Genomic DNA, 17500 nt, shown 5'->3' with positions numbered 1-17500 from the left:
AGGCTGTACACACTACATCAGTCTCTCATTCACAATTTGACAAGCACTTGATAATGCCTCGAAAAGGGCATCCCCTTTGTGGCCGTAATGCACCCTAAACAAATCTATGTCTTTTGTGGCCAGTGGCCAGTTGTGCCCTTGGGCTGAATATTATAATTATAATTCCAACAAGATGAGTAGGACCTAACGAACACTAGCCTGTCAATCTACTATCCCCAGTAGTACAAAAGTTGACCAATTCTATTCTGTGTGAGAAATAATTATTCCAAACATAGTCTGCCTGGTACCTGGTTATCCCTGTATATAGCCTCAATACTACCTGGTACACCCTGTATATAGCCTCATTACTACCTGGTACCCCTGTATATAGTCTCCTTACTACCTGGTACCCCCTGTATATAGTCTCCTTACTACCTGGTACCCCTGTATATACCCTCATTACTACCTGGTACCTCCTGTATATAGCCTCAATACTACCTGGTACCCCCTGTATATAACCTCATTACTACCTGGTACCCCCTGTATATAGTCTCCTTACTACCTGGTACCCCTGTATTTAGTCTCCTTACTACTTGGTACCCCTGTATATAGCCTCATTACTACCTGGTATCCCTGTATATAGCCTCAATACTACCTGGTACCCCTGTATATAGCCTCATTACTACCTGGTACCCCTGTATATAGTCTCCTTACTACCTGGTACCTCCTGTATATAGTCTCATTACTACCTGGTACCCCTGTATATAGCCTCATTACTACCTGGTATCCCTGTATATAGCCTCATTACTACCTGGTACCCCCTGTATATAACCTCATTACTACCTGGTACCCCCTGTATATAGTCTCCTTACTACCTGGTACCCCTGTATTTAGTCTCCTTACTACCTGGTACCCCTGTATATAACCTCATTACTACCTGGTACCCCTGTATATATTCTCCTTACTACCTGGTACCCCTGTATATAGCCTCATTACTACCTGGTATCCCTGTATATAGCCTCAATACTACCTGGTACCCCTGTATATAGCCTCATTACTACCTGGTACCCCTGTATATAGTCTCCTTACTACCTGGTACCTCCTGTATATAGTCTCATTACTACCTGGTACCCCTGTATATAGCCTCATTACTACCTGGTATCCCTGTATATAGCCTCATTACTACCTGGTACCCCTGTATATAGTCTCATTACTACCTGGTACCCCTGTATATACTCTCATTACTACCTGGTACCCCTGTATATAGTCTCCTTACTACCTGGTACCCCCTGTATATAGCATCATTACTACCTGGTACCCCTGTATATACTCTCATTATTACCTGGTACCCCTGTATATAGTCTCCTTCCTACCTGGTACCCCCTGTATATAGCATCATTACTACCTGGTACCCCCTGTATAGATCCTATTTACTAACCTCTACTCCCTGTATATAGTCTCATTACTACCTGGTACCCCTGTATATAGTCTCCTTACTACCTGGTACCCCTGTATATAGTCTCATTACTACCTGGTACCCTTGTATATAGCCTCATTACTACCTGGTACCCCTGTATATAGCCTCATTACTACCTGGTAACCCTGTATATAGCCTCATTACTACCAGGTACCCCTGTATATAGCCTCATTACTACCTGGTACCCCTGTATATAGCCTCCTTACTACCTGGTACCCCTGTATATAGCCTCATTACTACCTGGTACCCCTGTATACATTGACCTCTCAGCAAATCATCAGACACAGAGCTAATCTCCATAATCTCCATATCTCATTGTGTTTGACTTTATGTAGCGCTTCAGAGGTTCTCACCAGTTCTCCATTGAGTCCCGGGCCTCCAGCGGTTCCCTAGAAGACACACAGACACACAAGCACACACACACACACACACACACACACACACACACACACACACACACACACACACACACACACACACACACACACACACACACACACACACACACACACACACACACACACACACACACAGGTAAGCCACAGTGTATTATTTAGTGGGAAAACTCGAGTTACACAAATATATATATATATTATTATATACAGTGCATTCAGAAAGTATTCAGACCCCTTGACTTTTTCCACATTTTGTTACATTACAGCCTTATTCTATGTACAGTACCAGTGAAAAGTTTGGACACACCTATTCATTCAAGGATATTGAAGACATCAAAACTATAAAATAACACATATGGAATCATGTAGTAACCGAAGTGTTAAACAAATCAAAATATATTTTAGATTCTTCAAAGCAACCACCCTTTTCCTTGATGATAGCTTTGCACACGCTTGACATTCTCTCAACCAGCTTCAAGAGGTAGTCACCTGGAATGCATATGAATGAGCAGGTGTGCCTTGTTAAAAGTTCATTTGTGGAATTTATTTTCTTCTTAATGCGTTTGAGCCAATCAGTTGTGTTGTGACAAGGTAGGGGTGGTATACAGAAGATAGCCCTATTTGGTAAAAGACCAAGTCCATATTATGGCAAGAACAGCTCAAACAGGCAAAGAGAAACGGCAGTCCAGGTCAGTCAATGCTGAAAAACCATCAAGCACTATGATGAAACTGGCTCTCATGAGGACCGCCACAGGAAAGGAAGACCCAGAGTTACCTCTGCTGCAGAGGATAAGTTCATTAGAGTTACCAGCCTCAGAAATTGCAGCCCAAATAAATGCTTCACAGAGTTCAAGTAACAGACACGTCTCAACATCAACTGTTCAGAGGAGACTGAGTGAATCAGGCCTTCATGGTCACATTGCTGCAAAGAAACCACTACTAAAGGACACCAATAATAAGAAGAGACTTGCTTGGGTCAAAAAACACAAGTAATGGACATTAGACCGGTGGAAATCTGTCCTTTGGTCTGATGAGTCCAAATGTTAGATTTTTGGTTCCAACCGCCGTGTCTTTGTGAGACGAAGAGTAGGTGAACGGATGATCTCCACATGTGTGGATCCCACCGTGAAGCATGGAGGAGGTGGTGTGATGATGCTTTGCTGGTGACACTGTCAGTGATTTATTTAGAATTCAAGGCACACTTAACCAGCATGGCTACCACAGCATTCTGCAGTGATACGCCCTCCCATCTGGTTTACGCTTAGTGGGACAATCATTTGTTTTTCAACAGGAAAATTACCCAACACACCTTCAGGCTGTGTAAGGGTTATTTGACCAAGAAGGAGAGTGATGGAGTGCTGCATCAGATGACCTGGCCTCCACAATCACCCGACCTTAACCCCTGACCTCAACCAAAATGAGATGGTTTGGGATGAGTTGGACAACAGAGTGAAGGTAAAGCAGCCAACAAGTGCTCAGCATATGTGGGAACTCCTTCAAGACTGTTTGAAAAAGCATTTCAGGTGAAGCTGGTTGAAAGAATGTCAAGAGAGTGCAAAGCTGTCATCAAAGTAAAGGGTGGCTATTGGAAGAATCTAAAATGTTAAATATACTTTGATTTGTTCAACGTTTTTTTGGTTACTACATGATTCCATATGTGTAATTTCATAGTTTTGATGTCTTCACTATTATTCCACAATGTAGAAAATAATACAAAATAAAGAAAAACCCTTGAATGAGTAGGTGTGTCCAAACTTTTGACTGGCACTGTATATATACAGTATATGGGACAGGTAGAGTTATATAGATATATAGGACAGGTAGAGTTATATATATATGGGACAGGTAGAGTTATATATGTATTGGACAGGTAGAGTTAAATATATATAGGACAGGTAGAGGTGTATATATATATAGGACAGGTAGAGTTATATATATATATATATAGGACAGGTTGAGTTATATATATAGGACAGGTAGTTATATATATATAGGACAGGTAGAGTTATATAAATATATAGGACAGGTAGAGTTATATATATATAGGACAGGTAGAGTTATATATATAGGACAGGTAGAGTTATATATATAGGACAGGTAGAGTTATATATATATAGGACAGGTAGAGTTATATATATATAGGACAGGTAGAGTTATATATATATAGGACAGGTAGAGTTATATATATATAGGACAGGTAGAGTTATATATATATAGGACAGGTAGAGTTATATATATATAGGACAGGTAGAGTTATATATATAGGACAGGTAGAGTTATATATATAGGACAGGTAGAGCTATATATATATATAGGACAGGTAGAGTTATATATATAGGACAGGTAGAGTTATATATATAGGACAGGTAGAGTTATATATATAGGACAGGTAGAGTTATATATATATAGGACAGGTAGAGTTATATATATAGGACAGGTAGAGTTATATATATAGGACAGGTAGAGTTATATATATATAGGACAGGTAGAGTTATATATATAGGACAGGTAGGGTTATATATATAGGACAGGTAGAGTTATATATATAGGACAGGTAGAGTTATATATATAGGACAGGTAGAGTTATATATATAGGACAGGTAGAGTTATATATATATAGGACAGGTAGAGTTATATATATATAGGACAGGTAGAGTTATATATATATAGGACAGGTAGAGTTATATATATATAGGACAGGTAGAGTTATATATATATAGGACAGGTAGAGTTATATATATATATAGGACAGGTAGAGTTATATATATAGGACAGGTAGAGTTATATATATATAGGACAGGTAGAGTTATATATATATAGGACAGGTAGAGTTATATATATATAGGACAGGTAGAGTTATATATATAGGACAGGTAGAGTTATATATATAGGACAGGTAGAGTTATATATATAGGACAGGTAGGGTTATATATATATAGGACAGGTAGAGTTATATATATAGGACAGGTAGAGTTATATATATAGGACAGGTAGAGTTATATATATAGGACAGGTAGAGTTATATATATATAGGACTGGTAGAGTTATATATATATAGGACAGGTAGAGTTATATATATATAGGACAGGTAGAGTTATATATATATAGGACAGGTAGAGTTATATATATAGGACAGGTAGAGTTATATATATAGGACAGGTAGAGTTATATATATATAGGACAGGTAGAGTTATATATATATAGGACAGGTAGAGTTATATATATATAGGACAGGTAGAGTTATATATATATAGGACAGGTAGAGTTATATATATATAGGACAGGTAGAGTTATATATAGGACAGGTAGAGTTATATATAGGACAGGTATAGTTATATATATATAGGACAGGTAGGGTTATATATATATAGGACAGGTAGAGTTATATATATAGGACAGGTAGAGTTATATATAGGACAGGTAGAGTTATATATAGGACAGGTATAGTTATATATATATAGGACAGGTATAGTTATATATATATAGGACAGGTAGAGTTATATATATAGGACAGGTAGGGTTATATATATATTGGACAGGTAGAGTTATATATATATAGGACAGGTAGAGTTATATATATATAGGACAGGTATAGTGTAGAGATTCTTACTGGTGTTCCTTTGTTTCCTGGGAAGCCAGGTGTGCCAGCACTCCCTCTCTCACCCTGAGGAGAAGGAAGACAACAACAGGGTTATTCACTCGTTAACCCATGACCTTTCACCCTGACCTCTAACCCATGACCTCTAACCCATGACCTATAACCCTGACCTCTAACCCATGACCTATAACCCTGACCTCTAACCCATGACCTATAACCCATGACCTCTAACCCATGACCTCTAACCCATGACCCATGACCCATGACCTTTCACCCTGACCTCTAACCCATGACCTCTAACCCTGACCTCTAACCCATGACCTATAACCCTGACCTATAACCCATGACCTATAACCCCTGACCTCTAACCCATGACCTCTAACCCATGACCTCTAACCCATGACCCATGACCTATAACCCTGACCTCTAACCCATGACCTATAACCCATGACCTATAACCCATGACCTATAACCCTGACCTCTAACCCCGACCTCTAACCCATGAACTATAACCCATGACCTATAACCCATGACCTATAACCCCTGACCTCTAACCCATGACCTATAACCCATGACCTCTAACCCATGACCTCTAACCCATGACCCATGACCTATAACCCTGACCTCTAACCCATGACCTATAACCCATGACCTATAACCCTGACCTCTAACCCCGACCTCTAACCCATGAACTATAACCCATGGCCTATAACCCATGACCTCTAACCCATGACCTATAACCCCAACCTCTAACCCATGAACTATAACCCATGACCTCTAACCCATGACCTATAACCCATGACCTCTAACCCATGACCTATAACCCCGACCTCTAACCCATGAACTATAACCCATGACCTATAACCCATGACCTCTAACCCTGACCTATAACCCATGACCTCTAACCCTGACCTATAACCCCGACCTCTAACCCATGAATTATAACCCATGACCTATAACCCATGACCTCTAACCCTGACCTATAACCCATGACCTCTAACCCTGACCTATTAGCCATAACCCACGACCTAAACCTTTAAACAATGACCTATAATTTTTCTATCAGGGTCCCTGACACAATGACCAGAGAAGAGCACAGAGGTCAGGCAGTCTGAGGGTCAGGGGTTAGATGTAGGAAGTGACTTCCTGTGTACCTTAGGTCCAGAGACTCCCACCGGGCCGAGGGGGCCTGCTCTTCCTGAGCGACCGGGATCTCCCTGGAGACAGAAACACTGTGATTAGTAATTGTATGGTGATTGCACAGTAATTTTGTGGTGATTGTGTGGTGATTGTATAAAGATGGTTTGATGATTATAGAAGTGGTTGTATAGTGATTATAGGGGGGGTTGTATAGTGATTATAGGGGTGGTTGTATAGTGATTATAGGGGGGGTTGTATAGTGATTATAGGGGTGGTTGTATAGTGATTATAGGGGTGGTTGTATAGTGATTATAGGGTGGGGTGTATAGTGATTATAGGGGTGGTTGTATAGTGATTATAGGGTGGGGGGGTTGTATAGTGATTATAGAAGTGGTTGTATAGTGATTATAGGGGGGGTTGTATAGTGATTATAGGGGTGGTTGTATAGTGATTATAGGGGTGGTTGTATAGTGATTATAGGGGGGGTTGTATAGTGATTATAGGGGTGGTTGTATAGTGATTATAGGGGTGGTTGTATAGTGATTATAGGGTGGGGTGTATAGTGATTATAGGGGTGGTTGTATAGTGATTATAGGGTGGGGTGTATAGTGATTATAGGGGTGGTTGTATAGTGATTATAGGGGTGGTTGTATAGTGATTATAGGGGGGGTTGTATAGTGATAATAGGGGTGGTTGTATAGTGATTATAGGGGTGGTTGTATAGTGATTATAGGGTGGGGTGTATAGTGATTATAGGGGTGGTTGTATAGTGATTATAGGGGTGGTTGTATAGTGATTATAGGGGGGGTTGTATAGTGATTATAGGGGGGGGGTTGTATAGTGATTATAGGGGTTGTATAGTGATTATAGGGGTGGTTGTATAGTAATTATAGGGGTGGTTGTATAGTGATTATAGGGGTGGTTGTATAGTGATTATAGGGGGGGGGTTGTATAGTGATTATAGGGGTGGTTGTATAGTGATTATAGGGGTGGTTATATAGTGATTATAGGGGTGGTTATATAGTGATTATAGGGGGGGTTGTATAGTGATTATAGGGGTGGTTGTATAGTGATTATAGGGGTGGTTGTATAGTGATTATAGGGGTGGTTGTATAGTAATTATAGGGGTGGTTGTATAGTGATTATAGGGGTGGTTGTATAGTGATTATAGGGGGGGGTTGTATAGTGATTATAGGGGGGGGGTTGTATAGTGATTATAGGGGGGGGTTGTATAGTGATTATAGGGGTGGTTGTATAGTGATTATAGGGGTGGTTGTATAGTGATTATAGGGGTGGTTGTATAGTAATTATAGGGGTGGTTGTATAGTGATTATAGGGGTGGTTGTATAGTGATTATAGGGGGGGTGTATAGTGATTATAGGGGGGGTTGTATAGTGATTATAGGGGGGGTTGTATAGTGATTATAGGGTGGGGTGTATAGTGATTATAGGGGTGGTTGTATAGTGATTATAGGGGGGGGGTTGTATAGTGATTATAGGGGGGGTTGTATAGTGATTATAGGGTGGGGTGTATAGTGATTATAGGGGTGGTTGTATAGTGATTATAGGGGTGGTTGTATAGTGATTATAGGGGGGGTTGTATAGTGATTATAGGGGGGGGGGTTGTATAGTGATTATAGGGGGGGTTGTATAGTGATTATAGGGGTGGTTGTATAGTGATTATAGGGGTGGTTGTATAGTGATTATAGGGGGGGTTGTATAGTGATTATAGGGGGGGTTGTATAGTGATTATAGGGTGGGGTGTATAGTGATTATAGGGGTGGTTGTATAGTGATTATAGGGGGGGGGTTGTATAGTGATTATAGGGGGGGTTGTATAGTGATTATAGGGTGGGGTGTATAGTGATTATAGGGGTGGTTGTATAGTGATTATAGGGGTGGTTGTATAGTGATTATAGGGGGGGTTGTATAGTGATTATAGGGGGGGGTTGTATAGTGATTATAGGGGGGGGTGTATAGTGATTATAGGGTGGGGTGTATAGTGATTATAGGGGTGGTTGTATAGTGATTATAGGGGGGGGGTTGTATAGTGATTATAGGGGGGGTTGTATAGTGATTATAGGGTGGGGTGTATAGTGATTATAGGGGTGGTTGTATAGTGATTATAGGGGTGGTTGTATAGTGATTATAGGGGGGGTTGTATAGTGATTATAGGGGGGGGGTTGTATAGTGATTATAGGGGGGGTTGTATAGTGATTATAGGGGTGGTTGTATAGTGATTATAGGGGTGGTTGTATAGTGATTATAGGGGTGGTTGTATAGTGATTATAGGGGGGGTTGTATAGTGATTATAGGGGTGGTTGTATAGTGATTATAGGGGTGGTTGTATAGTGATTATAGGGGTGGTTGTATAGTGATTATAGGGGGGGTTGTATAGTGATTATAGGGGTGGTTATATAGTGATTATAGGGTGGGCTGTATAGTGATTATAGGGGTGGTTATATAGTGATTATAGGGGTGGTTGTATAGTGATTATAGGGGGGGTTGTATAGTGATTATAGGGGTGGTTGTATAGTGATTATAGGGGTTGTATAGTGATTATAGGGGTGGTTGTATAGTGATTATAGGGGTTGTATAGTGATTATAGGGGGGTTGTATGGTGATTATAGGGGTGGTTGTATAGTGATTATAGGGGTTGTATAGTGATTATAGGGGTGGTTGTATAGTGATTATAGGGGTTGTATAGTGATTATAGGGGGGGTTGTATAGTGATTATAGGGGTGGTTGTATAGTGATTATAGGGGTTGTATAGTGATTATAGGGGTGGTTGTATAGTGATTATAGGGGTTGTATAGTGATTATAGGGGGGTTGTATGGTGATTATAGGGGGGGGGTTGTATAGTGATTATAGGGGTGGTTGTATAGTGATTATAGGGGTTGTATAGTGATTATAGGGGGGTTGTATGGTGATTATAGGGGGGTTGTATGGTGATTATAGGGGTGGTTATATAGTGATTATAGGGGTGGTTGTATAGTGATTATAGGGGGGTTGTATAGTGATTATAGGGGTGGTTGTATAGTGATTATAGTGGTTGTATAGTGATTATAGGGGTTGTATAGTGATTATAGGGGTGGTTGTATAGTGATTATAGGGGGGTTGTATAGTGATTATAGGGGTGGTTGTATAGTGATTATAGTGGTTGTATAGTGATTATAGGGGGGTTGTATAGTGATTATAGGGGGGTTGTATGGTGATTATAGGGGGGTGGTTGTATAGTGATTATAGGGGTTGTATAGTGATTATAGGGGGGGTTGTATAGTGATTATAGGGTTGTATAGTGATTATAGGGGTGGTTATATAGTGATTATAGGGGGGGGGTTCATAGTGATTATAGGGGTGGTTGTATAGTGATTATAGGGGGGGCTGTATAGTGATTATAGGGGTGGTTGTATAGTGATTATAGGGGTTGTATAGTGATTATAGGGGTGGTTGTATAGTGATTATAGGGGTTGTATAGTGATTATAGGGGGGTTGTATAGTGATTATAGGGGTTGTATAGTGATTATAGGGGTGGTTGTATAGTGATTATAGGGGTGGTTGTATAGTGATTATAGGGGGGGTTGTATAGTGATTATAGGGGTGGTTGTATAGTGATTATAGGGGGGGCTGTATAGTGATTATAGGGGGGGTTGTATAGTGATTATAGGGGTGGTTGTATAGTGATTATAGGGGTTGTTATATAGTGATTATAGGGGTGGTTGTATAGTGATTATAGGGGTGGTTGTATAGTGATTATAGGGGTGGTTGTATAGTGATTATAGGGGTTGTATAGTGATTATAGGGGGGTTGTATGGTGATTATAGGGGTGGTTATATAGTGATTATAGGGGGGGCTGTATAGTGATTATAGAAGTGGTTGTATAGTGATTATAGGGGTGGTTGTATAGTGATTATAGGGGTGGTTATATAGTGATTATAGGGGGGGTTGTATAGTGATTATAGGGGTGGTTGTATTGTGATTATAGGGGGGGGGTTCATAGTGATTATAGGGGTGGTTATATAGTGATTATAGGGGGGGGGGGTTCATAGTGATTATAGGGGTGGTTAAAAAGTGATTATAGGGGTGGTTGTATAGTGATTATAGGGGTGGTTGTATAGTGATTATAGGGGGGGTTGTATAGTGATTATAGGGGTGGTTGTATAGTGATTATAGGGGGGGTTGTATAGTGATTATAGGGGTGGTTGTATAGTGATTATAGGGGTGGTTGTATAGTGATTATAGGGGTGGTTGTATAGTGATTATAGGGGTTGTATAGTGATTATAGGGGGTTTGTATAGTGATTATAGGGGTGGTTATATAGTGATTATAGGGGTGGTTGTATAGCAATTATAGGGGTGGTTGTATAGTGATTATAGGGGTGGTTATATAGTGATTATAGGGGTGGTTGTATAGTAATTATAGGGGTGGTTGTATAGTGATTATAGGGGTGGTTGTATAGTGATTATAGGGGGGGGGTTGTATAGTGATTATAGGGGTGGTTGTATAGTGATTATAGGGGGGGTTGTATAGTGATTATAGGGGTGGTTGTATAGTGATTATAGGGGGGGTTGTATAGTGATTATAGGGGGGGGGTTGTATAGTGATTATAGGGGGGGTTGTATAGTGATTATAGGGGTGGTTGTATAGTGATTATAGGGGTGGTTGTATAGCAATTATAGGGGTGGTTGTATAGTGATTATAGGGGTGGTTATATAGTGATTATAGGGGGGGGGGTCATAGTGATTATAGGGGTGGTTGTATAGTGATTATAGGGGGGGTTGTATTGTGATTATATTTCCTGTACCTTCTCTCCATCCGTTCCAGGAAGACCACCATCGCCCGCGTCTCCTGGGTGACCATCAGGACCCTGCCCGAGACACACACACACACACACACGTAAATATATCACATACACACACGTAAATATATTACACACACACACTGTGAGGTCATACCCTGGATCTCGTCAGGTTTCTCAGAACGTACCCTGTCTCCTGGATCTAGTCAGGTTTCTCAGAACGTACCCTGTCTCCTGGATCTCATCAGGTTTCTCAGAACATACCCTGTCTCCTGGATCTCATCAGGTTTCTCAGAACGTACCCTGTCTCCTGGATCTCGCCAGGTTTCTCAGAACGTACCCTGTCTCCTGGATCTCGTCAGGTTTCTCAGAACATACCCTGTCTCCTGGATCTAGTCAGGTTTCTCAGAACATACCCTGTCTCCTGGATCTCGCCAGGTTTCTCAGAACGTACCCTGTCTCCTGGATCTCGTCAGGTTTCTCAGAACATACCCTGTCTCCTGTATCTAGTCAGGTTTCTCAGAACGTTCCCTGTCTCTTGGATCTCATCAGGTTTCTCAGAACATACCCTGTCTCCTGGATCTCATCAGGTTTCTCAGAACGTACCCTGTCTCCTGGATCTCATCAGGTTTCTCAGAACATACCCCGTCTCCTGGATCTAGTCAGGTTTCTCAGAACGTACCCTGTCTCCTGGATCTAGTCAGGTTTCTCAGAACATACCCTGTCTCCTGGATCTACTCAGGTTTCTCAGAACATACCCTGTCTCCTGGATCTCGTCAGGTTTCTCAGAACGCACCCTGTCTCCTGTATCTAGTCAGGTTTCTCAGAACATACCCTGTCTCCTGGATCTCGCCAGGTTTCTCAGAATATACCCTGTCTCCTGGATCTAGTCAGGTTTCTCAGAACATACCCTGTCTCCTGGATCTAGTCAGGTTTCTCAGAACATACCCTGTCTCCTGGATCTCGCCAGGTTTCTCAGAACATACCCTGTCTCCTGGATCTAGTCAGGTTTATCAGAACATACCCTGTCTCCTGTATCTAGTCAGGTTTCTCAGAACATACCCTGTCTCCTGGATCTCGCCAGGTTTCTCAGAACATACCCTGTCTCCTGGATCTCATCAGGTTTCTCAGAACGTACCCTGTCTCCTGGATCTCGTCAGGTTTCTCAGAACATACCCTGTCTCCTGGATCTAGTCAGGTTTCTCAGAACATACCTTGTCTCCTGGATCTAGTCAGGTTTCTCAGAACATACCCTGTCTCCTGTATCTAGTCAGGTTTCTCAGAACATACCCTGTCTCCTGGATCTAGTCAGGTTTCTCAGAACGTACCCTGTCTCCTGGATCTCGCCAGGTTTCTCAGAACGTACCCTGTCTCCTGGATCTAGTCGGGTTTCTCAGAACATACCCTGTCTCCTGGATCTAGTCAGGTTTCTCAGAACGTACCCTGTCTCCTGGATCACGCCAGGTTTCTCAGAACGTACCCTGTCTCCTGGATCTCGTCAGGTTTCCCAGAACATACCCTGTCTCCTGTATCTAGTCGGGTTTCTCAGAACATACCCTGTCTCCTGGATCTAGTCAGGTTTCTCAGAACATACCCCGTCTCCTGGATCTCATCAGGTTTCTCAGAACATACCCTGTCTCTTGGATCTAGTCAGGTTTCTCAGAACATACCCCGTCTCCTGGATCTCATCAGGTTTCTCAGAACATACCCTGTCTCCTGGATCTAGTCAGGTTTCTCAGAACATACCCTGTGTCCTGGATCTCGTCAGGTTTCTCAGAACATACCCTGTCTCCTGGATCTCATCAGGTTTCTCAGAACATACCCTGTCTCCTGGATCTCATCAGGTTTCTCAGAACATACCCTGTGTCCTGGATCTCGTCAGGTTTCTCAGAACATACCCTGTCTCCTGGATCTCATCAGGTTTCTCAGAATATACCCTGTCTCCTGGATCTCATCAGGTTTCTCAGAACATACCCTGTCTCCTGGATCTCGTCAGGTTTCTCAGAACATACCCTGTCTCCTGTATCTAGTCAGGTTTCTCAGAACATACGCTGTCTCCTGGATCTAGTCAGGTTTCTCAGAACGTACCCTGTCTCCTGGATCTCGTCAGGTTTCTCAGAACATACCCTGTCTCCTGGATCTCATCAGGTTTCTCAGAACATACCCTGTCTCCTGGATCTAGTCAGGTTTCTCTGAACGTACCCTGTCTCCTGGATCTAGTCAGGTTTCTCAGAACATACCCTGTCTCCTGGATCTAGTCAGGTTTCTCTGAACGTACCCTGTCTCCTGGATCTAGTCAGGTTTCTCAGAACATACCCTGTCTCCTGGATCTCATCAGGTTTCTCAGAACGTACCCTGTCTCCTGTATCTAGTCAGGTTTCTCAGAACATACCCTGTCTCCTGGATCTAGTCAGGTTTCTCAGAACATACCCTGTCTCCTAGATCTAGTCATGTTTCTCAGAACATACCCTGTCTCCTGTATCTAGTCAGGTTTCTCAGAACATACCCTGTCTCCTAGATCTAGTCATGTTTCTCAGAACATACCCTGTCTCCTGGATCTAGTCATGTTTCTCAGAACATACCCTGTCTCCTGGATCTAGTCATGTTTCTCAGAACATACCCTGTCTCCTGGATCTCGTCAGGTTTCTCAGAACATACCCTGTCTCCTGTATCTAGTCAGGTTTCTCAGAACATACCCTGTCTCCTGGATCTAGTCATGTTTCTCAGAACATACCCTGTCTCCTGGATCTCGTCAGGTTTCTCAGAACATACCCTGTCTCCTGGATCTAGTCATGTTTCTCAGAACATACCCTGTCTCCTGGATCTAGTCAGGTTTCTCAGAACGTACCCTGTCTCCTGGATCTCCTTTGCAGCCGGGAGAGCCGATGCGTCCGATCTTCCCCTTCTGTCCGTCTGTCCCGTTGCGTCCAGCGAGGCCGGCCACACCCTTCTTCCCCTCGGCTCCGATCTCCCCCTGAAAACACACAGCAATAATCCATAACCTATCATCTTTCATCTTGACTACCTTCAGTCCAGTGGAGGCTGCTGATGGGAGGACGGCTCATAATAACGTCTGGAACGGAGAAAGTGGAATGGCATCAACCACATGGAAACCATGGAAACCACGTGTTTGATGTATTTGATACCATTCCACCAATTCCGCTCCAGCCAATACCATGAGCCCGTCCTCCCCAATTAAGGTGCCACCAACCTCCTGTGCTTTAGTCCCACGATGAGCAGGTCTTATAACCAATTACCAATAGATAATCAATGGATAATAAATATTGACCTCACCTTTTCACCTTTGATACCTATTTCACCCTATAGAAGGACAAGAGAGAAAAGAGCCAGTCAGACCTTCAGTATTACTGGTTGAGTCACTACAGATGAAGACATTATTACTACAAACACACAGAGACCTTCAGTATTACTGGTCGAGTCACTACAGATAAAGACATTATTACTACAAACACACAGAGACCTTCAGTATTACTGGTTGAGTCACTACAGATGAAGACATTATTACCAGTAGCCACGTCTCTAGCTTTTCCAGACATTATTACCTGTAGTGTATTTAAGACATTATTACCTGTAGTGTATTTAAGACATTATTACTGGTAGTGTATTTAAGACATTATTACTGGTAGTGTATTTAAAGACATTATTACTGGTAGTGTACTTAAGACATTATTACTGGTCGTGTGTGTGAATGGGAGGAGCCTGTAGACTTGCCTTGACTCCTGGTTGACCAATGGGACCCTCGATGCCGGGGTCGCCCTGTCTTCCCCTATCGCCTTTAGGTCCCGCGTTGCCGTTGTCTCCTTTAGCTCCCTGTGCACACAACAGAGTCAGAACAAGTGTGTGTGTGTGTGTGTGTGTGTGTGTGTGTGTGTGTGTGTGTGTGTGTGTGTGCGTGTGTGTGTGTGTGTGCGTTTGTGTGCGTGTGTGTGTGTGGTAGAGTCTAGATCGAGGTCCGATACCCACAGTTTCCCGCGGGTGAGTTGCAAAAAATATAAACTGGCGAGTGGAATGAAAACCTATTTCAACCCCTGGGGGGGCTCGCGGGTCGGAACAATTACATCGTGGGTCGGATGTATTTACATCCGTTCATTATAACATAGTCAGGCTTTATGAATTGTAAACCAGTACGGCGCTGGTAAAAATTTGAGTAGCCTATTCTTCCATATTCCATTTTGGGACTAGTTTATTTAAGTTGAATCAGGCCTAAACTATTTGATGATCTAAACAATATTGAATGTAAAAGTATTGTTTTGTGTCGGCTATAGGCTTTCATTAGGTAGGAAGGTTAATTACAAGGCTCTTTTTTTTCTCTCAAAGTAATTTGAGAGACGCATCGCAATATGAAAATCAAAATATATTGTTCTTAAATTCATGGAATGGTTTCCTTTTCTATAAATGTTGAATAGACATCCAGACAAATTAATTCATACAGGGAGTAGCCCTAAAAGCCTAGTACTCTGGAGTCATAAAAAATATTTAATAAATTGATGTTATTTCGCAGGTAACGGATCGGCTCTCGGGAAACAATTCTATGTGTGTGGGTCGGGCTGCAGAGAAAATGATGTCCTGATGTCGGATATTGGGTGGGGCTCGGAATTGATGTGGCCAGCGTGTGGAGTCTATAAAAAAATGGACCCGTCCAGGACTCTAGAGTGTACCTTCTGTCCTCGGTGTCCTTCAGGACCAGGAGGTCCATCTGTCTCCAGACACTTCACCTTGTAGCACTGAAAGAGACCACATGTATGGAATACAGGTATCAATATCAACATCTAGTGCATCTGTTATCATAGTATATAATAGTATATAATCATATATAATAGTATATAATAATATATAATAGTATGTAACCATATATAAGATTATATAAAAGTATATGAGTATATACTCATATATAATCATTTATATAATAGCATATAATCATATATAATAGTATATAATATAATATAATAGTATTTAATAATATAAAATACTATACAATTGTATATAATCATATATAATAGTATATAATAGTATATCATCATATATAATAGTATATAATCATATATAATAGTACATAATCATATATAATAGTATATAGTAGTACATAATAGTATAAAATGGTATTTAATAGTATATAGTCATATCTAATCAAGTAGAATAGTATATAATAGTATATAATCATATATAATAGTATATAATAGTATATAATCATATATAATAGTATATCATAGTATATAATCATATATAATAGTATATACTAGTATATAATAGTATATAATCATATCTAAGTAGAATAGTATATGATAGTATATAATCATATATAATAGTATATAATCATATATAATAGTATATAATCATATCTAATCAAGTGGAATAGGTTATAATAGTATATAATAGTATATAACAGTAGATAATAGTATATACTAGTATCTAATCAAGTAGAATGGGTATAATAGTATATAATAGTATATACTAGTATATAATAGTATATATTTAAGTAGAATAGGGTATAATAGTATATAATAGTATATAACAATATATACTCATATAGAATAGTAGAATAGGGTATACTAGTATATAATAGTATATAATAAAGTAGAATAGGTTATAATAGTATATAATAGTATATACTCATATAGAATAGTAGAATAGGGTATACTAGTATATAATAGAATATAATCAAGTAGAATAGGGTATAATAGTATATAATAGTATATACTCATATAAAATAGTAGAATAGGGTATACTAGTATATAATAGTATATAATCAAGTAGAATAGGGTATTGTAGGTTGCTTGTATGGTAACATTGTGCATTTCTCTCTTCAGTCTCACCTCCTGATAGGCCAGATGGGTCTGGAAAAAGGAAAACACAAAATATTTTACTTAAACATGAAAAATGTTTATTGAATATGATCATCACAGTGTGTGTTACCATGGTATTGATGATGAGGTCTATAATGTCCAGCTGTATAACAGTATGTTAGTGTGTGAACGTGTTAACGTGTTAGTGTGTGTGTGTGTGTGTGTGTGTGTGTGCGTGTGTGTGTGTGTGTGTGTGTGTGTGTGTGTGTTAGTGTGTGTGTTACCATGGTCTTGACGATGCGGTCTATAG

The 17500-nt window shown here is 40.6% G+C and overlaps 1 protein-coding gene across 5 annotated transcripts in view; it reads right to left on the bottom strand.

The window, feature by feature from the left end:
• Positions 1-17500, bottom strand: part of LOC129842297 (collagen alpha-2(VI) chain-like) — a 54408-nt gene that overhangs the window by 18781 nt on the left and 18127 nt on the right. For all 5 annotated transcript variants that reach the window (XM_055910788.1, XM_055910787.1, XM_055910789.1 and 2 more), the window contains 9 exons: positions 17221-17241; positions 16066-16131; positions 15119-15217; positions 14681-14707; positions 14235-14360; positions 11393-11455; positions 6604-6666; positions 5462-5515; positions 1810-1845 (listed from right to left, as the gene is read on the bottom strand). In XM_055910788.1, coding sequence (XP_055766763.1) covers positions 1810-1845; positions 5462-5515; positions 6604-6666; positions 11393-11455; positions 14235-14360; positions 14681-14707; positions 15119-15217; positions 16066-16131; positions 17221-17241 — 555 coding nt within the window. The remainder of the gene's footprint in view (positions 1-1809; positions 1846-5461; positions 5516-6603; positions 6667-11392; positions 11456-14234; positions 14361-14680; positions 14708-15118; positions 15218-16065; positions 16132-17220; positions 17242-17500) is intronic.

Source organism: Salvelinus fontinalis, unplaced genomic scaffold, assembly GCF_029448725.1.
Source record: "Salvelinus fontinalis isolate EN_2023a unplaced genomic scaffold, ASM2944872v1 scaffold_0031, whole genome shotgun sequence".
NCBI classification, from domain to species: domain Eukaryota; kingdom Metazoa; phylum Chordata; class Actinopteri; order Salmoniformes; family Salmonidae; genus Salvelinus; species Salvelinus fontinalis.
The sequence above is the reverse complement of the archived record's forward strand: the minus strand, read 5'-3'. Positions and strand labels throughout refer to the sequence as shown.